This window comes from Sminthopsis crassicaudata, chromosome 4 (assembly GCF_048593235.1).
Source record: "Sminthopsis crassicaudata isolate SCR6 chromosome 4, ASM4859323v1, whole genome shotgun sequence".
Classification (NCBI taxonomy): domain Eukaryota; kingdom Metazoa; phylum Chordata; class Mammalia; order Dasyuromorphia; family Dasyuridae; genus Sminthopsis; species Sminthopsis crassicaudata.
Window position 1 is genome coordinate 128,028,486 of NC_133620.1, and position 27,716 is coordinate 128,056,201.

The window sequence follows — 27,716 nt, forward strand, 5'->3', positions numbered from 1 at the left end:
TTTCAATATGAAAACTTTCATGATGATATCCATTTTGTACACCTCATTAATACAGAAGGAAAAGAACTTCCATGTTCATGATAATTAAAATTGTCTTATTTGATTGTAAAACAGAGATGACATGTTAAAAGATTACAATCTCAAACCTGTTCTTAAAGAATCTTGGAAGGATCCACATTGTATCCTTCAATCCCCCCATCTCCCCTTGATCTTTTAGGCCTCTCTAAGACCATCACAGCCCAGCACTAGCTTTTCTCATTTCCTTTCCTAATCTTGAATACTTGATGAAACTGTTGAACTCTACTATTTTTATTTTCTAGATCCTTACACATTTATAGTATTACTTAAGCACCAGTTCTGGATTACTCTAAATATTTTTTACCTTTCCTTTTACAAATGTGCTCAATGAAGCTAAACAGAGGGGGGGGGGGGGGGGGAAGAGGAGAGAGAATCATGAAACTGTATCAATGAGGTTCACCACAAACTTATGTTACATAACTTCAAATGATCACTGAAAATCCTTTAATGCCTCATTTATTAATTCACTATCTTACTACAGAGGCTCTTCCAAACCTTATCATCCCTCTTTACAACTCCCAAGGCTTTCTCTCATCATCTCAATTGAGAAGCTTGCCTCTTATTTCCTGAAAAAATTTAGGCCATTTTTAGAGCTTTCTCTTCTCCCCTCATTTTCTATCACATCCTAATTACTTTTGCAACTCTATTTACCCCTGCCTTACATGAAAGGGTGGACCTTCTTCTTGCCAAGGTGTTCTACATATATTAGTGATCCCATTACCTCCCATTTTCTCTATCTAAAGGCTTCCACAATAATCCTCACTTACTCATTTATCTTTAATTTTTACTTGTATAGTGACTGCTTCCCTATTGGAAAACCCCCTCACTTCATCTGTCTACTCTTATTATCATTCCTGCATTTTGTGGCTAAACTTCTTCAGAGAGATTCCATTTGTTCCTACCACTGGAACTGGAGTTAAAAGTTTAAATTCTGGCTCTGTCATTTAGTACCTATGATCTTTTCATAGCCACAATTCCCCTAAGTTTCAAGTTTTTCCATCTTGGTAAATTTGGAACAATCAACTTATCACTAAATTTATCACTTTCTGCTTTTGCTTTTCAAGTATTTCAGGTTTTCTTGAAAGATCTTTGCCGCTCCCAATTAAAGGTGAGACTCTTCTTCCTTTACATGATGGCACTTAGCTCTATTTTGTTAATTCTCAATCTACCTCTTATTCAGGCATTCTTATTTCATGACTTTTTGTAACTTATTATGGCATTTTCTTAGAAAAGAAAACTGGAATGGTTTGCGATTTCCTTCTCCAGTAGATGAGGGCAAAAAAGAGCTTAAGAGTCAATTAAGAGTCTGAGGCTGGACTGGAATTCAGATCTTCCTGCTGCTCCACACAAGAGTGTTTTTAGTTATAGAGCCACCTTATACAGTCATTACCTCTTTGCTGACCTTATGTCTCACATCTCCAACTTCCTACTGGGCATCTTGAATTAGAATTCCTGTAAGACTATATAATTCCCAATATCAGCTCCCCTAAAATCTTGTGCCCTTCCAACCTCCCCCCTCCCAACCCCCGCAACACTCACAACAGAGGCATCATCTATGACTCCTTACTATCCTTACCTAACTCTCATAATCAAATCTGGTGCCAGGTATCTGTCCAATATGGCCCCCCCTTTTTCCTCTGACATTTCAGTCCCCTTAATGGAAGCCCTCATCTCCTCACAGTAGAACTAGAATGCCTGCCGCCTGCCTCAAGTTTTTTCCTGCTCCAATCGATCCTTCATTCAGCTATTAGGCTGCTCTTCCTAAAGTATGAGTATGATGATGTTATTTGCCATTCAACAAAATTCAGTGGCTCCATATTACCTCCCATATCAAACATAAAACTATCTGGCATTTAAAACTCCTCATAACCTGGCTCCCTCCTATCTCTATAATGGTCTTACTCTCACATACTTTATGATCCAGTGGCAATGTCTTTCTTGTTAACCCAAGAATAACCTATCTCCTGGAGAGGCATTTTTTTACTGGCCCTATTCAATTTCCTCCTCACTTCTGCCAACCATCCCTTAAAATAACACTTTCTACAAAAAGCCTTTCCTAGTCCTCCTTAACCTTAATACTTTTCCTCAATGGACTATTTCCAAATTACTTTTTATACTTGTTTGCTTATTTTCTCCACCCTTAGATTATGAGTTTCTTGAGAGCAGGGACTGTCTTTTGCCTTTTTTGTATGCTTAACACCTTGTGGAGTACCTAGTGTTCATACTTAATAAAAGGTTATTGATTAATCGAGAGCTGAAAGTACAACTTACAATAATAATAACCATGGTCACAAGAAATTCTTTCTGACAGGACATATATTTCCGTACACAGAATAAAGAGATAAATACAAAGGTGTTAAATGCACAACAGATTGAGAAGGATACTGGCAGTTGATGAGAACAGTTAGTAAAAGAACCACATTGAAAATAGTATAGATGTGGGGAGAATAAGTAATTGAAAATATTAAGGTTAAGAAATTGGAAGCCTGGGAAGAATAAGGTATTGGGAGGAATATACTTTAAAAATCTTTAAATACATATTACCCTCTAAGCTCTATAAACAATAAGGTAATACTTCCATAAATTGAGGGTAACATATTACTCAATGCTAATCACAGTTTGGTGTTTTCTAAGGCAAGGGGATATAATTAAATCTGACACATTAATAAATGCTTATTTTTCAGACAATCCTTAAATATTAGAAAAATTTAAATGTGATTACAGAAATACAGAATTGTAACAATGATGAGTCCTAAATGAAAAATATTAAACTTTGATCTCTAATTCAATGTACAATGCAAGAAGGTATTATGCATTTGTAACTGAGCATTACTTAAAACATTCAAAAAATCATCCCATTTTTTTGAATATCAACTCAATATAGCAAAGCCAAGAAAGGGAGAAAATCAAATATGGGAAATCATCTTTACTTACAAGAAACATTAACCACCTATCACCAAGCCGGCCTTCATAAAAGAAACCCCAGGATTTTAGAATAGGAATAAACTATATGTAGTTGACTTTCTCTTCTCTGCAATTTAGGAATATCTTATATCTATTTCCAGATGCTAATTAAAAATTTCTTCACTTAGTTGGGAATAGAGGATGCACAATCCCATGGCCAATAAGTAAGCAGTAAGGACATGGGAGTTTTGCTCTTGGAGTAAAGTCACGACTGCCCCAATCTTATTTTCCCCCAGCCTACACTTGTTGACTTATGACAGTGTCCATAATTCCAATTGCCTGTGTGTTACACCTTTGCTAGTAGCTATTCTCTTTAAGGGGAAAGACTAAATTGACTTTTCTTTTCAAAATTAAAACTTAAAAGATTATGGTATGACAAATAGCACTTAAAAGGAAGACAAGTTTGTGGAAGATCTGAATTTGAATTCTAGTTCTTGCACTTAAATAAATAAAATCCATGGAAATATGGCTAGGTCCCATAATCTGAAAAGGTCTCTTTCTTCATTTCTAGAGTGAGGAGTCTAGACTTCTAAATCTTTTATCTTATGAACTGTTATGAACTAAAAAACCATTAGTGTATAGTACTAATCTCAACTGATTTACAATAAATTATGTAGTAATGTTTTTGTAAACATGAAATGTAGTTACTTGAGCATGTGTCCAGCACATAGAGATTATTAATGATTATTAATGTTTTTTTTTAATTGATTTAGCTTTAAAGACAAATGGGTGAATACATACACATAAGCATTTGGAACTGTTGACTCTGTTGTACTTTTAGAGTACAAAATATGATCTTCAACCAAAAGTTATCATAAGCAAAACTTTGTATTCTGTCTTATTTTATTTCTTATTCTATTTCTTTAGATTGGGTGAAGATATAAGACATTTTCTGATGAATTGAAATGGTACAGTAATAGAGCAATGAAGTGAGAATGCAATCCCTCTCATGTATATAAAGATGTTGCTACAGTTTTCTGCCATGCACAACCATTTTAATCTGAATGGGAAATCTGTCTAGGGACCCAAAGTACAGTAATTAGCAATCTCTTCAGAGTGTCAGGGCAGAATTACCATTGTAATGGTTTTGCTGGAGGATAAAAGGATTGAATTTGGGTCTGCCTGCCAGCCAAACTAAATGAGTTGCCATGGGAATTTTCAAATGTAAGAGGCGTTTACTTAAAGCAATTTGGCAGGTTTGAATAAACTCATAAATTATGGGTTTTAGAGAAGCTGGTTCTTGCTTGCGGTGGTTAGGCCTTACAGTAGAGAAAGCTTCTTGTACTGTTATTGTGGATGAGTTGATCTAAACTTTCCTACAAAAGATTGTTAAGTTTAAAGTGACTTTTCCTTCATATTGTACAAAAATGTTTGTTTCAGGAAACAATTTATGCAAAATAACCAATTAAAAAAATTAATTTTAGACTGAAACTGAATTTTTACACTAGTAAATTACTTATCTCACCAAATATTAACATGGTATTTTAGTTTTAACTTAGTATGCATAATGTTTATTATACATGTCAAATCTTACTTCAGAAAATATTTAAAGATTATTTGAAGAAAAAAAAAAGGTGATCCATCGTTTAAGTTAGTTCATTCAAGATCACACACATACAAAACCATATATATATGAAACTTTTCAGAACTTTAGCTCACTCCCCTTTCTCTCCCATTAGGAATTGGACAAACTTGACTCAGATACTCTAAGCAGAGGTAGTTAACAACTTCCAGCATTATAAGTATCTTTGAGAAAACGCCAGGGGATCTTTCTCAGAATGTTTATAAATCCATAAGGCAAAATGAATAGGATTACAAAGAAAACCAATTCCACTGAAATTCACAAAACAAAACACTGAAAACAAAAACAAAAATAAAAATCAAGTTCCTTGACAAAAGCTGAGGAAGAACCTCAGCTTTAGAAACGAACAAAATGTTGGTTTCTCATTTAATTGTTTTCAAGAAATTTTGTAGCAGTAAGAACCCTATTACAGGTCAGTTAAGACAGTCAATAAATGTTTACTATGCTCCTACTATATTACTATATACCAGGCAAGATGGTAAGTGCTGGGATACAAAGAAGGGTAAATGACAGCCCTGACTCTCAAGATCAGTCTAGTCCAAATGTGAGTAATTATGTCTCAAAAAGGGACATAAAAGGAGGAAAACTAGAAATAATTACTACAGAAAAAGTACTAGGATTAAGGGGACTGGGAAAAGCTTTCTGCAGATATTAGGATTTTTGTTGGGACCTGAAATAAGCAGGGAGGGATGGGAGGGATAGATGGGAAAGAAGGGCATCTTAAGACATAGGGGACATCCCATTTAGATGTCCAGAGCTGGGAGATGGAGTGTTTTGTTGGGGCAACAAGGATGTTGATATCCACTGTGTAACTGTGGAAGTAGGGTAAGTTATAAGATGATTAGAAAATTGGTAGAGGAAAGGTCAAGAGGAGAAAGTTACAGAGGTGAATGTATGTGATTAACAATTTACTGAATGGGCATGGGGAGGGCCCAAAGTGACATGCACCCTCCTCATGTTTTAGAAAAAGCACTGTCAATCAGAGTAGGGAGAAATTTATGGCAAGCAGATCAACTAGCAGGCCAAAGGACAATAAATCACTTTTCTAATGTGAATTAATGATATAAGTTCTTTTGAATTTTAAAAATTTCAATGAACTCAAACACTTTAAATCTATGCTGGTTACAGATCTTGAATTACCCTCAATTTCTAGCAACTGAACATAGAATATATTCAATACATGTTTAATTGATTGCTTCCTAGGTTGAGACAGCAATACTACTTTGATTAACATTTAAGTAGAAGGTATCAAAACATTTTATATTTCTGTTATATATTAATTTTCTATAACAATGCCTGAAAAATGTGTAGAGTTACTAGAATACTATGGAGCATAGACAGCACTCTAGTACATTAGAAAATGAAAAATTCAATAGAATAAATAACATGTTCTCCTTAATTTCACCTGCATTTCACAAGTAGTAGTGAGATGGTTTAGGAAAGCAACTGCTAGTTCCAAATGACGTGTTTGGGGTTGACCACAAAATGCTGGGGGGTTCAGGTATATGAAGAATTCACAACGGCCATTCTCTTTGGTGAAAGCTAAATTTATTTAGGAGAATACAAAATAAAGATACAGACAAATAAAGATATACAACAGATACTAGATGTGGGAAATGTGAGAGTTGGGAGAGCACATAATTATCAAGGTTTTAATAATTAATGATAAAAAAGACAAGTTCCTTAGTGGAACTCACAATAAACATCCCATCAAGTTTCAGTATGCCCTTGATTGAAACCTAGGGGATGAGGTGAGAGATACCATGTGGTGTTGGGGAGGGAAGGCAGGGAAAGACACCAGAGACAGTGTCCAGGTAGACAGACCAAATGGGATTTAGCCACAATGGCATAAGCCATGGACAGATTTAAGGGGAAATTCACTCTCAGAAGTTTGACAAGATTAGGATTTCTGACCAAACATACAGCAAGGTGAGGGTGGAACTAAATTGATTCTCATCAGTGTCCCTTCCAGCCTGCCTCAGGGAGCAATTTTATCAATACTTTATTTGTGCCACTTATACCCATGATCTTATCAGTAGCACTTATTTTAGGACACTTACTTCTAATGCTGAGGATTTAATGCAAATGTTCTTAAAACATGGGACTCTACATGTGGCAACAGTAAAAAGTTATCAAATATTCAGCCAAGATTTGTTTCTTTATGAAAAAATAAATGCATGTCCAACTCTTTAGAATGCAAAATGGTAAAACTATATGTATAGCAAAAAATTGTTTTTAACATACATTTTTTGTAAGATTTTGAGTCCCCAAATTTTCCCTCTCTCCTTTACTTGTCCCTTCCCCAAGATAGGAAGTAGTCTGAGATAGATTACATATGTACAATTACATACCACTCAGATGGATATCCTAAAGACAAATTAAATCAACATATCTTCCAAAACCTACCCCTCTTTCCCAAAAATTTTCTATAATTAGAGAAGAAGCTATATATTCTTCTATATAAACAGGCTTGCAATCCTGAATATCCCTGACTCCTTCCTCGGCAATTTCTTCTCAGTTATGAAGTATTGTTACACTCTTTCTTTTCCCTATAATTCACACAAACACCACTCTGGATCAGGTTCTCATGACCTAATTTTTTTTTCTCAGTGTCACTCCATTCTTAGTCTATCCAATACACAAATTCACTGGTGGCCATCATTCTAGAGAACAATTTGGAACTATGCCCAAAGAAAATAAAAATTTTTGGTCCAGTAGCACCATTATAAAATCTACATTCTAAAGAGATCATAAACAAGGGAGGAGAACCTACATATAGCAGCTGTCTCTGTGGTGGCAAAAAAATTGGATATCAATTAGGGAATGCCTAACTAAGGGGTAGTATATGAATATAATGGAATACTGTTGCCTTTTAGAAATGATGAGCAGAAATATTTCAGAAAAACCTGGAAAGACTTATATGCACTGATACAAAATGAAATTTGCATTACCAAGAAAACACAGTAATAGCAGTATTGTATGATGATCAACTATGACTGATTCTTCTCAGCAATGCACTGATCCAAGACAGAAAATGCTATCCACATCCAAAAATCTGGAGTCTCAAGGAAGATCAAAGCATATTATCTTCACATTCTTTTTTTGTGTGTGTGTGGTTTTCTCTTTTGTTCTGTTTCTTTTTTTCACAATGGAAATGAATATGGAAAATGTTTTATATGAGTAACTGAAATTGCTCACTATCTTAGGGAAAGGAGAAAAAATTTGGGATTCAAACTTGTACACACAAAAAAAGAATTGTCTTTTCATGTAACAGGAAAAAATTATTTAAAAGAAAAAATAAAAAAATTTAACATTAAAAAAAATTAAGCCTCAAGATATATACTTGGGAATAATGTATATAGAATTAATACTTGAATCATTACACCTAATGAAATTATCTTGAACCATGACAGCTAATGACATCTGAGGTGAGTATTGACCAAAAAAGGATATTAACAATCTTAGATATGCACATACTAAGAATTCATGAAAAGATTAAATATACAAGAATAAGCTTGAGAAGGAATGATTAGCTAGATCAAAAATGAAAAAGAGAAGTTGTTATAGATCACGTACTTTCAATGGAGTGATAGGGTATGAAATTATATTATAAGAGAAATGAGAAAGTAGTTAAGGAGATAAAAGTAACAAATGCAGACAATCTATCTTTAAAAAATTGGACAAAAGGGAGGAAGTTATGTAAGATAAAGTGAGCTTCCATACTTCATATTGCCAGCTGAACCAATATTATGTTTGCTGAGGCAATTGGGGTTAAGTGACTTGTCCAAGATCAGACAGTCTGTCTGAGGCCAGATTTAAACTCAGGTCTTGCTGACTTCAGGACTGGTGCTCTATCCACTGCCCCTACTACCTACCTGCTCTGACCTAACTAATCTCAAAGACTGTATATCAGGTGATTTGTGATATGCAATGGTGCAAAAGTTTATACTGAAATAAATCAGAAATATTTTAAATCATTAAGGTATCAGAGAAATAAGTGAGATTTGTTTAACAGCTTATAATAAGTCTTAGATTACTGAAAGCATTTTATAAACCTTAAGCCTCTATAAATTGTGAGTTGCTATTAATTATTATTAGATGAAGGTTAAAAAAATCTGATTTTGCTATTTTAATAAAATAGGTTTTATTGGAATAGTTTAAATTTTCAAAATAAGCCTTGTTCAAAGAAAATGTATGCTTATATGGTTATTTGGTTTCAAAAAAGGCTCATCTTGACTATCTATGTGTTTTCAAAGGAATTTTACCACTTACAGCCATAATTCACTTTGAAGAGATTAAAAATAAACCGCAAAATAGTGATGTAAGTAAAAATTAAATATTTCTCAATAAAAGAAACTTTCTAATTGGCTTATGACAAATTAATTCCTCACATCAGATTTCTAAGTTTTACTTTTGTTTTGCATAAATCATTCACAAGCAATCATATTTTCAATGTCATTTTTTATGATAATACCTATTTAATCTTTTCTTTTTTTTTTTTGGCTGAGGCAATTGGAGATAAATGACTTGCCTAGGGTCACATAGCTAAGAAGTGATAAGTGTCTGAGGCCACATTTGAACTCAGGTCCTCCTGACTTCAGGACTGGTGCTCTATCCATTCAGCTACCCATTTAATCTAAGATCACTATGGTCTTACTCAGTTGCTGTTTACTATAGAACTTAAAACACAGACACAATTATACTTGATGTGAAATCTTCAGAAATGCAAGCTCAAATTTTGTATTTAAAATCACTTCATTAGGAAAAGGGACCTGTATGTGCTAGAATGTTTGTGGCAGCCCTCTTTGTGGTGTCCAGAAACTGGAAACTGAGTGGATGTACATCAATTGGAGAATGGCTGAATAAACTGTGGTATATGAATAGTATGGAATATTATTGTTCTGTAAGAAATGACCAACAGGATGATTTCAGAAAGGTCTGGAGAGACTTACATGAACTGATGCTGAGTGAAATGAGCAGGATCAGGTGATCATTATACACTTCAACAACAATACTATATGATGATCTCAATTCTGATGGATGTGGCCCTCTTCAACAATGAGATGAACCAAATCAGCTCCAATAGAGCAGTAATGAACGAACCAGCTACACCCAGCAAAAGAACTCTGGGAAATGACTATGAACCACTACCTAGAATTTCCAATCCCTCTAATTTTGTCCTCCTGCATTTTGGATTTCCTTCACAGGCTAATTGTACACTATTTCAAGGTACCATTCTTTTTGTTCAGCAAAACAACTGTTTGGTCGTGTATACATATATTGTATTTAATTTATACTCTAACATATTTAACATGTATTGTGTATTGGTCGACCTGCTATGGGGGGGGGGGGAGATATTGGGAAAAAAAAGTTTTGGCAATTGTCAACGTTGTAAAATTACCCATGCAAATATCTGGTAAATAAAAACTATTATTATTTTTAAAAATAGAAAAAAAATAAAATCACTTCATTGCAAGGGCAAAAAATAAACCCATAAAAGATTATTAAAATAGAAAAATAACACTTTATGGTAAAATTCTACACAATGATTATGGGGAAATTCACCAATACCTCCATCTATACAAAATAATTTTTGTGATAAAGATGAAACATTACGGATCCCTAACAACATTAAAAAAAAAATGTGTGTGTGTGTGTGTGTGTGTGTGTGTGTGTAAGAGATGACACACAGATGGAGACAGATTATTGTTAAACAAACCTACCTGATAAGGTTTACAATGTACTTTATATGCAAAGCTTTCTCCAGGGCATCCCCAGGAGGTTTTCTTTCTAAAATATTTGCATAATTGAAGTGTGGTAAAGGAAAACATTTTTTTGAAAAAAAAATTTTTTGAAATCCTAATATACTATAAAGGTTGGTGGATTGTTGCCCTCTGTTTTCTTTTCTTTCTTTTATTTACAAAACATAAGCATGGGTAATTTTTTTAACATTGACCTTTATAAAGCCTTTCTATTCCAAATTATCTCTTCCTCCCTATCTCCCCCTTCCCTAAATGGTGGGTAACCTGATACATGTTAAATATGTTAAAATATGTTATATCCAATATATGTATACATATTTATACAGTTATTCTGCTGCACATGAAAAATTTGGGAAAGAAAACAAAATGCAAGCAAACAACAACAGAAAGAGTGAGAATGCGATGTTGTGTTCCACACTCTGTTCCCACGGTTCTCTCTGGGTATAGATGGCTCTTTTCATCACTCAACAATTGGAATTAGTTTGAATCATTTCATTGTTGAAGAGAGCTATGTCCATCAGAATTAATCATCATATAGTATTACTGTTGAAGTATATAATGATCTCCTGGTTCTGCTCATTTCACTCAGCATCAGTTCATGTAAGTCTTTCCAGACTTCTCTGAAATCATCCTGCTAGTCGTTTCTTACAGAACAATTATATTCCATAACATTCATATACCATAATTTATTCAGCAATTCTCAAATTGATGGGCATTCATTCAGTTTTCAGTTTCTTGTCACTACAAAAAGGACTGCCCCATATATTTTTGCACACATGGGTCCTTTCCCTCCTTAAGATCTCTTTGGGATATAAGCCCAGTAGAAACACAGCTGGGTCAAAGGGTATGCACACAGTTTAATAACTTTTGGGGTATAGTTCCAAATGCTCTCCAGAATGGTTGGATACATTCACAGTTTCACCAACAATGTATCAATGTCTCAGTTTTCCCACATCCCCTCCAACATTTGTTATTATCTTTTCCTGTCATCTTAGCCAATCTGACAGGCGTATAGTGTATCTCTTAATATACTATAAGAGTTTTCTTAATTTGCATTTCTCTGATCAATTGTGATTTAGAGCACTTTTTCATATGACTAGAAATGGTATTAATTTCTTCATCTGAAAATTGCCTCTATATCCTTTGACCATTTATCAACTGGAAAATGGCTTGAAGTCTTATAAATATAATTGTCAATTCTCCATACATTTTAGAAATGAGGCCTTTATCAGAACTTTTGAATGTAAAAATATTTCCCCAGTTTATTGCTTCCCTTCTAATCTTGTCTGCATTAGTTTTTTGTACGAAATCTTTTTAATTGAATATAATCGAAATTATCTATTGTGATCACTAGATTACTATAGTCACTGACTATTTTGTCCTGTGAACCTAACCCATTCCACTGATAAACTACTCTATTTCTTAGCCAGTACAAAATAGTTTTAATGACGGCTGCTTTATAATATAGTTTTAGAACTGATACAAGTAGGCCACCTTCATTTGCATTTTTTCATTAATTTCCTTGAAATTCTTGACATTTTGTTGTTTTTTTTTCCTAGGTCAGTAAAATAGTTTCTTGGGAGTTTCACTGGTATAGTACTAAATAATAGGTTAGTGTAGGTAATATTCACTTGACCTATCTAAAAGCATTTGACATTTTTCCAATTTCTTAGATCTGTTGTGACAAGTGTTTTGTTGTTTTGCTTACATAGTTCCTGACTTTCCCTAGGCAGATAAGATTCTAAATACTTTACACTATCAAGTTATTTTAAATGGAATTTCTCTTTGTATCTCTTGCTGTTGGATTTTATTAGTGACGTATAAAAACGCTGATGATTTATGTGGATTTATTTTGTATTCTGTAAGTTTGCTTAAGTTGTGGATTATTTCTAATAAATTTTTAGTTGATTTTCTAGGGGTTGCCATCTGGTCTTAAAGAGGACCAAAATGAAATCAGTATTTTAGAATTATAGTGTTGTCACAGTGTGACTGTCATTGATGAGACCAATATGAGCTTGGAATGCTCTGCCACAGGTTGGACACAAATAGTCCATATGAACATTTGGGGTGGACTCTAATTTTGCATACCTCACATTTCTTTTGAGCTAATTCAATTCTGCTTTACTCACAGAACACAGAATCTTTTCTGATGAGGGCATGCCATGCTGTGTCAGGTTTTGTGCCAACATCTTCCATATCATACAATCAATCAAGTTCTTAAAAGAGACCTTGTATTGCACTTTTTCTGATCACTTTGTGCATGTTTGCCCTGTGTAAGTTCTCCATTTTTGGCAAGCATATATTTGACATTGAACAATGTGGCCAATTCAATAGTTGTGGTAGCTGAACTAAAGTTGGAATGCTTGGCAGTTTAGTTTGAGAAAGTATCTCAGTGACTGGGATCTTGTCCTGCCAGGTGATCTTCAGAATCTTCCTAAGACAATTCAACTGGAGATGATTCAATTTCCTGGCATGGTGCTGGTAGACTGCCCAGATCTCACAGCATACAACAATGAGGTGAGCCCAACAGCTCTGTAGACCTTCAATTTGGTAATCAGTTATAACTCCCATCTCCCACACTTTACTCTGATTCAGAGCCTCTCAAACACTAAGCTAGCTCCAGCAATGCATGTGTCAATTTCATTATAAATATGGACATCCCTGGAAAATATTCCACCAAAATAAGTGAATTTATCCACAACACTTAAAACTTCACCATTTACAGTGACTGATGGGTTCCACATATGGATGGTGTGGTGCTGGCCGATAGATGACCTGCATTTTCTTGGTGTTAATTGTTAGGCCAAAATTAGTACGAGCGGCAGAAAACTGATCCACACTTGATTGCATCTTTGCTTTGGAGGCTGCATTGAGTGCACAATTATCTGCAAACAAAAAGTCAGGCACTAATACTCCCTCCTTGACTTGTAGTCTTTTCTAAGAATTTACTATCAGTGCAGTAGCTGTCTTTGATGCCATAACTTCTCTGAGCAACCAAATTCTGGCAAAAATTATCATGATTGATAGTATTGCTAAGATATCAGGATTGATTTCATTATATTGTGATTGATCGTATTAAAGTAAAAATGTTGTATACAGATTTCTGTTTTGGGATTTTGGGAGCAGATTTTAGATTGTACCTTGCCATTTCAGCAAAAATACACAAAATGATTTCTAAATTAGAAAAAACAAATCTCCTAGATTAGACAAGTTCTTATGACATATCCACAAATAAACCAACATGCATATATAAAAGGAGAGAAAAATTAAGGGTTATTTTTGATAGTTATTACTTTATTTACTTAGAGCTGAATTTTCTTTTAGCATAGAAAACAAGCTTATTACAGAACAGTTTTATTTTTATCTTTGAATTCCAAGCATCTACCAAAGTGCTTGGTTAATAAATTCTTATTAAATGATTTATAGATTCAATAATAAGCCACACATTTTACCCTGATGCTAGAAATAATATTTTAAAACTAAGTGTATAGAGATTTAAGTAGCCTGGATAGAAAATGGAACATAGAATTCCAAGGAATGGAGTTCAAATCCTACCTCAGAACTATTCTAGTTGTGTGCTCCTGAACAAGTTATTTGACCTCTTTTATCCCATTTCATCTATAAAATGGGTATAATAACTATCAGCCTTCTCTTGAACCCACTCTGTTAATAGCTAGTAGATAATGGATTTCTCTGACTGTACACTTGACTAGATCTCAAATAAAACACATCCAAAACAGAATAATCTAAAGCATAGAGAAATACAATCATATTACTCCCTTGATCAAAAAGTACAAACATTACAAGTTCCCTCCAACCTTTCTCATTTATTTTTAGATAGAGCTCCAAAGTCTCTCATTTCCTTCCCCCTTCATTGAAACTGCAAGCAATGATAGCCTTATACAAATAGTCACACAAAATAAATGTCTACGCTAGTCACAATGCACCCTCCCCCCTTACTCTCAAGAAAAAGGAGCAAAAAAAAAAAAAAAAAAAAGTGGAGGTAGACTGTATTTTTCAACACGAAATCTTTGGAATTATCACATATCACTTTATTGATCAGAGTAGCCAAGTCTTATCAACAATCAAATGATCATTGATATAATATTGCTATCACCATACAATATTCTTCTGGTCCTAGTTCATTTCACTTCATAAATGTCTTCCCAGGATTTTCAGAAACTAACCCTTTCACTGGTTTCTTACAAAATAAATAGTCCATCAAAATCAACATATTACAACTTTCAGCTGTTTTCCAAAAGATGGGCAACTTCTCAAATCCTAATTCTTTGCCACCACAAAAAGAACTTCAATAAATATTTTTTTTGTATACTTAGGTCCCTTTCCCTTTCCAATGATCACTCTAGGATAGAAAATGGTATTACTAGGTCAAAGTGTACGCACAGTTTTATATCCCATAGTTCTAAATTTTTCTTCAAAATCTTCTTATATCCTCTCCAGCATCCATCATTTGTCTTTTTAGTCATATTAATCAATCTGATAGGTGTAAGATAGTACCTGAGAGTTGTTTTCATTGTTTAATTTGCATTTCTCTAATCAGTAGTAATTTAGACAATTTTTTCATGACTATAGATTTACTTTATCATTTCATCATTTATCAATTTGAGAACAGCTTTTATATTTATGAATTTTATTATTTTTTCTAATTCTATCAAATAATATTTTGGTAGCTGGAATGGCATAGCACTGAATAAGTAAATTAATTTTGGTAGAATTGTCATTTTTTATTTTATGGCTCACTCTACAAAAAAGCAAGCAATATTTCTTCAAGTGTGTAAATGTCTTTGCATGAAAAGTATTTTGTAATATTGTTCATATAGTTCTTGAATATATGCTGATAGGCAGACTCAAGAATTTTCTACTATTTGCAGTTATTTCAAATAGAATTTTTCTTTTTTTTTTTCCTACTGGGTTGTTAGTTTAGATTTATGTAGATTTATTTTATATCCTGTAGCTTTGCTAAAGTTGTTAATTACTGCAACTAGCTCTTTTAGGTGATTCTCTAGAGTTCTCTATCAAGTGTATTACCATATTGTTTGCAAATAGTATTGCTACTTGTTTCCTTGATGCCTATTCTTATTCCCTCAATTTTTTTTTTTGTCTTATTGCTATAAATACTAATTCTAGTACAATACTGAAGAAGAGTAGTGATAAGGAATATCCTTGTTTCACTCCTAATCTTAATGGAAACATTTCTAATTTATCCTTGTACAGATAATGCTTGCTCTTGATTTTAGGTAGATAAAATTTATTTTAGGAAAGGCTTCAATCATTCTTTTAGTTTCAAGTAATTTTAATAACTATGAATGCTATCTATTAATGTATCTATTGATAATTATAACACATAATTACATGATTTATATTACTGATGTGTTCAGCAATACTTTTCATTTCTCTAATATTATATCAGTCCTGCATTTCTGGTATAAATCTCAATTGGTCATTGTATATGATCTTTGTGATATTGCTACAGTTTCCTTCCTAGTAGTTATTTTATATAAAAATTTGCAATAATATTCATTAGGATAATTGGTCTATAGTTTGTATGGTTTTGTTTTTAGTGCTTTAGTTATTAAAACCAAATTTGTGGCATAAAAGGAATTTAAAAGGATGCTTTCTTTACCTATTTCTTCAAATAATTTAGAGAGCAGGGAGACACAGTGTTCTGTAATGTTTGGAAGAATTTGCTAAATTTGATTGTTTGCAACTTCCATTCATATCTTCTGGCTGTGTCCTCTTAGCCAAAACAAAAAACAAAAAACCCTCAAATTCAAAAATAAAAACAGATAATCTCTCTTTCACATGAAAGTTCTTATAATGTCAGAATACAATTTTTAAAACCTGAAAATTTTAAAGGATTTACACAAATAAATGCAGAAGGGGAAATGTAGATTATACAAGGAGTCAAAGTAGCAACTATTCTGGATGAGATCCTACCATCTGAGATGTATAAGGAATTAATACTAACATGTTTACAAGTAATTCCCCAGTTTTTAAATGGATATGAACTAACCATTACAAGCCACAAGAAAGACTGCTACAAATCACTGCGAAATGCAAATCAAAGTAATTGGGATTTTATGTAACATCTAGAAACTGGCAAAGATTTTAAAAGGTATGGAAATTGCTAATGTTGGAGGGATTCTGGAAAGGTGGGCACACTGATACAGTGATTACTGAAACTATGAATTGTTTTAGTCATTTCAAAAAACTATTTGGAAATCTCAAAAAAAAATTTTTTTTTCTAAATATTTATGTCTTTAAGCTCAGAGACCTACTACTAGTCATTAACACCAAGGAACAGAGTAATGGTTCCTTTACACATTAAAATATTTTTAGTTATAGTTTCTATGGTAGCAAAAGCAAGGATAAAAAGCAGATGTCCAAAGATTAGGAATGAATGAATGATGTGTGAATATAATGGAATTAAAAAAAAAAACAAACAAAAAAAAAATGGGAAAAATTACATGAACTAATGAGGACAAAAGCAGCAGAATCTGGAAAACAAGATATACAAGCTACTATAGTAACCTGTATAGAGACTGTACCTAATTTTTTTTTTTTTAAATCAAAATTCCCTGGTGAGGAAACTGTGTTAGGTAAGTGTGCCAACTTTTCTGCGACTTCGAGTTTCAAAGATTTGCCTAGAGCAGTGAAAGACTGTATTATGCCCAGGATCACACAGTCAGCACGTATCCTAATATACTGAAGACTTTCTGGCCAAGCCTGGCTGAAACTACTAAACAATACTGACATTTACACAATCATAACAATGTGAATGGAAAGAACAATTAAAAAGAGGAGGGGGGAAAAAAGAACAAAAACACTATAGACTGTAAAGCAATAGGCAAAGGAGGCCCAATAAAAATAAGAAAATATCCAACTGGTTATAGGTATGTTATATTGCTTAGCCAGACAATGAATATGATGTTCATTTTTTTCCCTTCCTTCGTTAATCTTTGGAAGACAAAGTTTACATAAAATTAAAAGCAGTAAACAACCCAAAAGAGAGACAGAGAAAGAGTCAGACAGGAAAACAGGCATAGAGTTATGAAAGGCAGTGTGGTATACAATAGTTAGACACCAGCTTCAAAACAATAAAGATCTGGGTTCAAGTACGCCTATGACAAACAACAACAGAATCCTGGAAAAAGCCATTTAATTTCTTAGTACTCTAAAAAGCTTTCCAAGAGTTAGTTATAAAGCAAGGTGATAGTTTGCAAAGATCTCTGCACATGAAGCTTTCTACCCCAAGTTTCCCATACTAATGAAATCACAGATCCAGTCTTTAATCCATTTAAATCAACCCAGATTTGAACACAAGTTTTACATTTGGAACTCTGGAGGGAACATGTCAATTTTAAGGAATTAACTATTACTTGTGCTTAGAAACTAATGGTTTCTACTTCATTATTTTGTTATAGAAAGCACAGATTTAATCTCAGCTGATTTCCCACATGTCAGAAACCAATTTTTGATTACTTAACAAACTTTGGACATATACATAATTGCCATTAACTATGGCAATGAGATAATAAAAATTATTTAAGAGTGTAGAAACATGGTAGAAGAAATTGTAAGTCTGGCATTAAATTTAATATAAAATAACATAAATCATACTTTAAGATCTACTAACTGGACATCATGTTTAACATTCATTAAACAAGGCACTTGAACTACAAAAAATAATATACAGCATACAAGTGGATATCATGTGATAAGCTTGACCTTAAATTAGCAAGCTAATTAAATATTCACAAAAGCTAGGCGACATAGGGTCATGAAAACCTGAGCATGAATACTTCCTCAGATACTGTGTGATGCAAAACAAATTACTTTTTCTTTCTCAAATAACAGTACTTACACATAATAACATAGTTGTTGGGATCAAATGAGGCAATACGTACAAAGTGCTTAGGAAGCCTTGAAGTATTACATAAATGCTAACTACTATCAATACAGTCAATATTAATACTATGAGAAAACTAAAGGGGGATGCTAGGCAAGTGGGTTTTTGGATGATCCACATAATATATCTCAGGGGGATAAAGTACTCTTCTATATACATTTCATTTTATCAAGCTGAGGCATCTGAAATCAGTTCATATACCAACAGCAAATTTGGCAGCACTTTTAAAAAAGAAAATTATGGTAGGTGGCATTAAACATGGAAGAATATCAATAAACCCTTTAATAATTGAGAGGATAGGTGTTTAATAGAATCTGGTATCACATTTTTTATGTTAAAAAAGGGTTAGACTAGATGGACTCTAAAATTCTTTTGTTTTAAATTGATACTATTCACACTACCTTCTCCCTCAAAAAAAATTAAATACTTTTCAAAAGCTGTCCTACAAAGACAAAAATCTCAGCCTGACAGACACATTTGGAATTGGAACAATGGTGGTGGTAACATCCCTGATTATATGGATAAATTTATTCTGAGGAGTATTAGCATGCTAAAGTCATTGCCCTATTCCAGCAATAGGGTGGGGTGAGGTTGGGAGTGTTGAGGAAATCAGTGAAGGAATGAATAAAATGCAATATTTGATGAATAATGGACCTTACTTAACAACATAGCCTATATACATGTAGAGTAGTTGACATTAGCAGGCTACACTAATATCAGTAAAACTGTAACTATAACATCACACTCATATAACATGAATGGGCTTCACATCCAGTAAGGACTATGGTAGCCCACCCGTGTTCCAATTCTGTTTTCCACACTGATGAGCTAAGCAATCGTGCACAAGTCACCTCATTTGTGAACCTCAATTTACTCATCTGTAAGAAAGAGATGGAATCAACAGAACTTGATTTTTATGATTCAGAAGATCTAATCAGATAATACACACGTCTTTGTCAAATTTAATGGCTCTCTTCTCATGTTTTAAAATCTATTTCCTTTTTCATAAATTCTCCCAAAGGGAGCTCACCTAATATGCCTAGGGATAGTCCTAATTTTTTTTAAACTCTATTTTAACATAAATGAATCATCTGGGGTCATCCACAGCTTTAAACAACTTCCTACACCCTTAAAGGTTCTTTATATACCATAACACTACTATGTAGCTAATTCCTCCATTATTTCTAATTAGTGTGTTACCTAATGTGTTACCTCTTTCTTTTTTGGTGGGGTGGTGGTGGTTATTAAGAATTAGATGAAAGTGGATTTGATTAATTTTGTCTTGTAAAGCAGTTCTAGTATTGACAGATTAACAATCCCTGGTTTAAACCAAAAACAGCAACTATAATAATACTCATATATTATGACTAATTTTGAATAAAGACTCACTTTGTCCTAGGAAAATGGTGGTTTTAAAGAACGGTCAGTTATCAGTTAAATTCGATAACATCTATAAATAAAAAGCAATGTTAAAAATTAAGTAATTCAAACATCCTCAAAGTTTCACATTTAGAAATTTGAGTTATCTATTGCAATAAATACTATTACAAAGAAGGTTCAGTATGACAAAATTATTTTAATATATCAAGGAATGGCCTCTAAACTAATCCAAAGCACTTCCTATAATAAATAATATAACAAAGCAGATCATCCAATCCTGGTTCTATTTGCAATCACAGTACCACAAATACATCTTTGTTAACACTGAGAACTAAAATAGAAAGAAAGGATGAAGAATCAGAATGGGAGGTGAGGGAAAAGAATAGGGGGAAAGGGTAAAGACAGAGGAAATGCCATTATCAAATAGATATACCTTTAAAAACTCAATGATAATTTCTACCTCAAACTTGTAAAATTTCATTATTAAAAGCTCCAATGACTTTTAGTACATAAGACAACATAGGAAAGTATAAAATGTGGGTGGCTTTTCTGTTTTTATCCTGGATTCAAAGGACATTATTACTTGTTAATATACAACAGAATAGGTAAATCATTACTGCACATCATTCTCACTGTTTTAAAGACTGGAAGCTGATTTACAGCAATGTGTTGAACAAATCTACATGCAAAATTGTTGTTATTCCGTGGTTTTCCTATGTTTACTCAATAAAAGAAAACGGACAAAAACTTCATACAAATAGGAATTGTAAAGTGAGGAAATATTTATTATCAATGATTTTTGATCAGTTAGTTCAATTGTGTCCAATTCTTTGTGACCCCATTTGGAATATTCTTGGCAAAGGATCAGTGAATGGTTTGCCATTCCCTTCTCTAGTTCATTTTTACAAATGAGGAAACTGAGGCAAATATTGTTTCCCACATAGCTACTAAATATATGAGGCTGGATGTGAGGTCAAATCCAGACTCTTTGTGATTCCAAACCTACTGCTCTATTCACTGTTACAGCTAGCAGCACCTAAGCATATATTCCAAGCAAATAAAATCTGATAAAATACCAAGCCAATATACCAAGCTTGGAAGGACACATAAGTTAGCTTTCATACAATTTTTAAATTACACTAATTTTAATATTTAGAACTAAATAGGACCTATAGGCACCAACCTAATTTCCATATTTTGTGCAAAATTTTTCAAAAGCTCCATATGACCATTAATACAAAGTCAAATTCTTTGGATTGTCATTCCTAGCATTTTGCAATCTGGCATACTTCTTTGAATTTTTCTCAACTACTTTCATTTCCAGTACTCAAGATTAGACTACTACTACTATTTTCTGAACAGACACAGCACTTTTCCCTCACATTCTTTTCTTTAAATCACTCAAAGACACTTTTTATGACTGTTGAATTCCTACCTCTACTTTAAAAACAAATGCTATCATAGTACCATAAATTTTAAGAAGTCTTCAGCTAATGATTTCATCCAACTTTACACAGCACAACGATTTTACTATTTCTGATCAGTTATTCTACACTACAGGGGTAATTTGGGTATGGCATATTCCCCAGCTACATATCAGTTGAATAAGGGAATTCTGAATCTCCCTGTAGCATCAAGCAGTGTTTACATATAGAAAAGATATTTTATATGGCCAAGTTGAAATATATGTTTCCTGAAAACTTAAATCTACTATAAATATCTGATCATTATCATCAGATTAGTGAGACTTGAATAGAGAGAAAGGTTTAACTATTTTTAGAAGATATTTCAAAGAAAACCTTGAAAACTGACTAGATAAGAAGGAAAAAGAGAAATGATGTGAAGCTTTCAAAAGCCTGTTTTACTATCTATGCCATTAAAATGCTTATAACATGCTAAAGAAGCAAAGGTCATTACATTATAATAATAGAGATCAATTGGATTTTAGATTATAATAATTTGCCTCATAGGCAGCTAGATGCTTCAGTGATACAGAATACTGGGCCTGTACTAAGGAAGACTTGAATTCAAATCTGTCCTCAAACATTGACTAGCTATGTGACCCTGGGAAAATCATCAACACTGTTTAAATCTATTTCCTCATGTTTAAAAAATAAGCTGGAGAAGGACATGGCAAACCATCTCTGCCAAGAAAACGTCAAATGGATCACAAAAAGTAGAAGAATTGGGCACTAATAAAACAACAACAACCTGCTCTAACAAAGTGATTGCTATCTGTGAAATTAATATAAGAATCTGCCAATGCTGTAGTATAACAGTATATAGATATAAATATGGCTTAATAAGTACAAATTTATTTGTAACTTACTGAATTCATAATAGCTATGTGCAATTATATTTTTCAATCAACAAATTGTAGCTATCTAATAGCTACAGTAGTTGGTATTGACACTTTTCTGATATTTTACAATAAGAGTCAAAACTATAACCCAGGTCTCAAGTCTCCAAACTGCTTTGCATCTTCAAAACGCCTATCACACTGCCAATGGTAAATAAACAGTGACTAAGCAATTACAATATGCCAGGCTCTGTGCTAATTGATGACAACACACAAAATGATAGTTCCTGCCTTCAAGGAGCTTACAATCTATCAGGATAGACAACATAGAAAAGAAGCTGAAAATCAGGGCAAAGGAGAACAAAGAAATGAAGTGCCCTATATGGGGACATGGTGAATTCAAAAGTCACAAAATAGTGTAACCAAGAAGGAAAAGAGGAAAAGTTAGTGTAAACCACCAATTTAAATGGGGGTTTGGGAATTCATGGCCCTAGCCCCATTCTGAGTAGAAGACATATTCAATAAAACCAAAATAAAATAAAATAAAAATCAATCACCAGGCTCAAAAACAAACAAAAATATAACAACCAATAAAGCAATCACCAAGCTAAATAAATGAAGATGAAGAAAAAGTCTTTATTCTTTAACACCAACAGACAACTATTTATCTACTGAATAGTGAAAATAACAACTTAGATGTATCAAAATTATATTCCCTTACCTTCCCTTTAAAAAGATATTTATTCACTTATATAAAAGTGCAATAAGGACTTTCATAAGATACTTCAAGATAATAATTGATAAAAATTGTCTCAGTAAATAAGTTTCCTAGATAAGTTGCACTATGATTTCAATATTCAAACTAGAAGTGTGAAGAAACTTTTACACAAATATTTGCAAGTACAATTCTGTAGGTATTTACAGTAATTTGCTTCTACAAAAATACATTTACTATTTCTGAATGAAATAATTGGTATGTTTTCATCTATCATTAAACAGTTTGAAATTATTTAACATGATTGTCTAAAAAGCTGTCCTCTATTATGTGCATTCTCACCCTGCCCAATGAATAAAATTCAAGTATTCTTCAGTGAAGAAAAGAATGAAAAGTAAGATAGTTTTTAAAGTCACAGCTAATTACACCAATTTGGGGGTGGGGGGTATGAGATGTATCAAATGCTTATATGATCTTATAAAATACCTTTAATAACCTAAAATCTCCTTTACCATCCCTGACAAAGAAATCAAGGTTTATAAAGAGCATTGCACAAAAGAAAGATGATATTTACATTTTATATGTTTAAAATGAAAATGTAATTCCATTTTTTCTATCACTAAGTAAACTAGAAATTGATAGCTCAGGAATCAAATGGGAAGATTCTACAACAAACATCCAAAAATTATTACTTACTGCAGGTACCAATAATTTTTTTACTTCTTCAACAGCTCTCTTCAGTTTGATTTCTGCTCTATTCTGAGCATCTTCCACAGTGATTAGTACATGTAAATCTTCATTTAGGTGTTCCCAATTGGGTTTGCCTCTGTTTTGTTCCTCCTAAAAGAAAAGAAAATAATATTCACATAGATCTGTAACCTAGCTGACACCAATGTCATTCAATAATATTAAAAACATATATTATTTCACCTTCTGCAATATCCTATTTTATCGTCCCCCAAACATGGAAGCAATGGCTTAAAGAATTGTTAATAGCAAGAATAATTATTCCAGATTCTGCCATACAGGAAAGGCTTCATACATAGCATTGGCAGCAGTTAAGTCCACTGTTCAAGAACTAACCTAGATAATCACAGGAGGGTGACTACAATCAAGTAATTTTATAAAGTACATAATATAGCAAATAATATGTTGTTACAAGGGCAGTGAATTATTCTAGACAGAATGATAGACTTAGGAGTTACAAAAATCTTGACTCAACTACCTCTAATATTTATTAAATACATGATCCTCTAAATTATAACCATTGCAATATAAAAAACATAACTCCACAGTGACAAAAATCATATGTGTGTGGCATATTGATAACTGACAAAGAGAAAATCTTTGCCTACCAAGAGCTGGAAAACAATTGAAATCATCTGCTTATATTTTTCTTCGATCCAGAAATTTGAGTCTCAATAGACGCAAAGATCAACTAGGATAGGGGGTATGAGTATACTGTGGAAATTATCAATGCTGAGTAATATACCACCATTTTGCTATTTTCTCCTTGAGAGGTGGGTACAATTACTACAATGGTAAGTAAAATGGTGTTTTAGTCCAAGGAATCCTCCATTCTGAAATTCATATTCCTCTGCTAGCTCTAGCCCAAGCTGGTCTTGAGTCTTTGCAATAATTCTAAGGGAAAAAAAATCAGAGACTCAGGATCTTTTTCTTTTCTGTTCCACATGCCAAACAGATATATATGCTTTTTAGAAATGGAAATTTATTGTCATATATTTCAAATCCTTCCTGATATTCTGCTGGTCACATGCCAATATTTGTTTTGTTTTTATTTACCTTTTCTGCCTTTTATTTTCCTATTGTGATTTTTTCTTATTCTGCATTTAGTTTTAAAAAAAAAAAAAAAAAAACAACACAATTGTCACCCCCTTTGCCTTTCTCTCATAAAATACAGTATCTGTAGTACAAATCATTTTTCATCCTAATTCACCTGATATTCTTTAGACATCAATAACTGTAGTGATTAAATTATAAAATGGGATGAATAATAGATATAAAAAAATTTTGTATACTTTTTATACATCCTAGGAAAATGTCCCTTTTCTCACTAAAAGAAAAGTCACAATGTAGACTAATATTCCACTCAGGTAAGCAGGGGGCATCTTGCCTCTATAGTTATTTCTAGATGATCCTTCACCAAAATATATCAGTATATTATTCTTTATCCCTTTGTATACTTGTAGGACGATCAAGAACAGTTATTTTAAATCATTAAATTACGTTTTGGTTCTAAGACCATACTCTTGTAAAGTGTGATCAAAATATGCAGTGTTCAAACGAAGTTTCCAAACTAGGCCTGAAGGGCATTATCCAGGAGAGGCAACTCTTGTCAAGAAGGGTCTTGTCATCCTTATGACTCACATCAAATATTACCACAGCAATAGAATTAAAGGGGAAATGAGGAATGTTTTCTGTAGAAAGTGTGATTTTAGATAGGATTGAAGGAAATCAGAAGGCAGAGATGAGGGAAAACATTCTAGGCATGGAGGATGTCCAATAACAATGCCTGGAAGCTGATAAGATTGAGTATCATTTGTGGAAAAATCAAAGGAGATTAGTGTCACTGGATTGAAGTATCAAAGGTATAAAGTTTAAAAGGAAAAAAAAAAAAAAAAGGTTATAACAAACCCTAGGATATAACAGACTTTGAATGCCAAACAGAATGTTTTATGCTTAAATCTGGAGTTAATGAGGTTTTTTGAGTAGTGAAGCTTGGCACAGTTGGAGCTGATCACTTTGGTGCTCAAACTGGAATGGAATGGAGAAAAACACTTGTCATTTGATCCTGAATGAGATGAGGTGAGATCTTTCAAGAGGTTATGAAAATCAAGTAAGGCTTCATCTATATTTCAGAGTTTGAGTAGGCCTGAAGGACTTTGAGCATTGATCCAAGGGCATACCTAAATCCCCTTCCTGCTATCCTCCCATGACATCATTTTCTCCCTATTTCAATTAAATATGGGCAATTATGTACTTATTGGTCAAGTTCAACTTCTTGGATAATTCCCGCATTTAGAATGTGAGACTCTAAACCAATGAGGATGAGGGTCAATGGTGGGAGGGGATTTTGCATTAGGATTAAAATGTTTAACCCTGCCCACAGGAGGTGCTTCCTCCCTTCCATTGCCTGCTGGACAAGTGGGACGCCCTTCTGGCAAGAATGTATAATACACTTTGTTTTGCTTCTAGAGATCTCTGGAGCTTTTTTTTTTTTTTTATTAAATGGTGACCCCTCACCATTTCTGAACCACACAATCCTTACAACAAATTTGCAGGCAAGTGGTATTATTATCCCCGTTTTAAATATGAGGAATTTAGGCAGGTAGATCTAACACACCTACTAAATTTCTGAGTCTGGATTTCAATCATCCTGTCTCTATGATTCTATCCCCAGGTCCAGGTTCTCTCAACAATGCTTCCTCGTTCATAATAATCTCTTAACATTAGCTTTTTTTTTTTTTTTTTTTTTTTTAATGACCTCCTAGTTGTTCTCTTTGCTCCTCATTTTTTTGATTCATTTGTTCATAGGATTAGCATCATCAACAAAAACAATAATCCTAAAGTACCCAATCCAATTTGAACAAGAATCTTTATTTTTATTTTGCTTTTGCTTCTTAGGATTAAGTAAAAACTACCCAGCTTATTGTTGAAAGCTCTTCAATTTGACTCTAATCTCTTTTTCTGGGCTCATTTCAACTCTCTTACAGTTTATGCTTATGCTGTCTTTTTAAAAATATTTCCTAAATTTGGCAGAGGCAAACTTACACTAATGTACCAGCTATTCATTTTGATCTCAGAATCCTTAAACTTCCTTGGGAGTTTTTTTCATGTGCTACCTTCTTGGGTTAGTTTTATGTGCTTTCCTAGATTAATATTTTTTTCTCTCCAGAATTATATTTATTAACTTATGTCAGTGAATACTGCTTCTCTCCAATAAAATGTATTTTCTTTATGAGGAAAGCCTTTTTTTGTTTGTTTGTCTTTGTTTCCTTAGGGCCTCATTCAAGTACTGGTTGCATTTAATTGGATTAGGCCATAGGCAGGAACTATGTCACCAGCAAACTTTATTATCAGTGTGGAGATTAAAAAGCATATCTCCCTTCTCCTGGTACCTGTACTGTACTTGATATGAAGTCATTTTTACCTAAACTCTATATGATTCTTTTTCAAAGTCATGGGATCACAAATTTCGAACTGTAATAAATTGTAAAAAACTATCTAGGGCAATTTCTAGATGAGGATAATGAGCTTCAGGGAGGCTGGCACAATAATAATAGCTACATGTCCTTTTTTTACTCTGTTTTCTTTAATGACTACTCATAGGAAGAGATTTGCTTCCTTGCTTCTATCTAAAGTCCTTTGCTTTCTTTTCTGCCTCTCATTGAGGCCTGGCTTCTCCTATTAGTGCTAGCACTTCATTTCTTTTAACTCATTCATGGTCACAATCCTTATTTACTATACCCATTTCCAAACTTTCCTACCAACCAGTATCACACAGTACCCTCATCTCCTTTGATCATCATTTATTCCATAACTATCACCTAGACATAATTCTGATAGCTACTGTCTACTAAACTCCAGATTGTTGGGCTCCTTTCTTCAGTGAGAACTTGTCTTGCATAATCTTTGCTCTTCAAATCCTGCCTTTAAACTAGAAAACTATTGATAGCCCTTCAGAGCTACTTGTACAGTTCCTCAAACTTAATAATTTCATCTACCATCATCATGTTCCTTCCCTTGACTTTCAGTAAACGCTTTTAATCTTCCCTGATGCCATCTTTCTAGTCTTAAATAGTTAAAATTCCTTCCATACTCCCATGTAATTCTTACACTGTGACAGTGGCTTTCTTGCTCTTAAAAAAGTTAAGAGATCCAGAGAAGGGCAAAAACAATATTTCCAAGAAGTTTATCTCATATTATAATGGGGGAACAAGCATGAAAATAACTAGGTATATACTAGATATGTTCAGAATAACTGG

General features: G+C 33.3%; 1 protein-coding gene across 7 annotated transcripts in view; it reads right to left on the reverse strand.

Moving 5' to 3' along the window:
• The window catches only part of QKI (QKI, KH domain containing RNA binding), a 173,873-nt gene that overhangs the window by 34,412 nt on the left and 111,745 nt on the right, over positions 1–27,716 (reverse strand). For all 7 annotated transcript variants that reach the window (XM_074309358.1, XM_074309357.1, XM_074309356.1 and 4 more), the window contains exon 4: positions 23,407–23,550. In XM_074309358.1, coding sequence (XP_074165459.1) covers positions 23,407–23,550 — 144 coding nt within the window. The remainder of the gene's footprint in view (positions 1–23,406; positions 23,551–27,716) is intronic.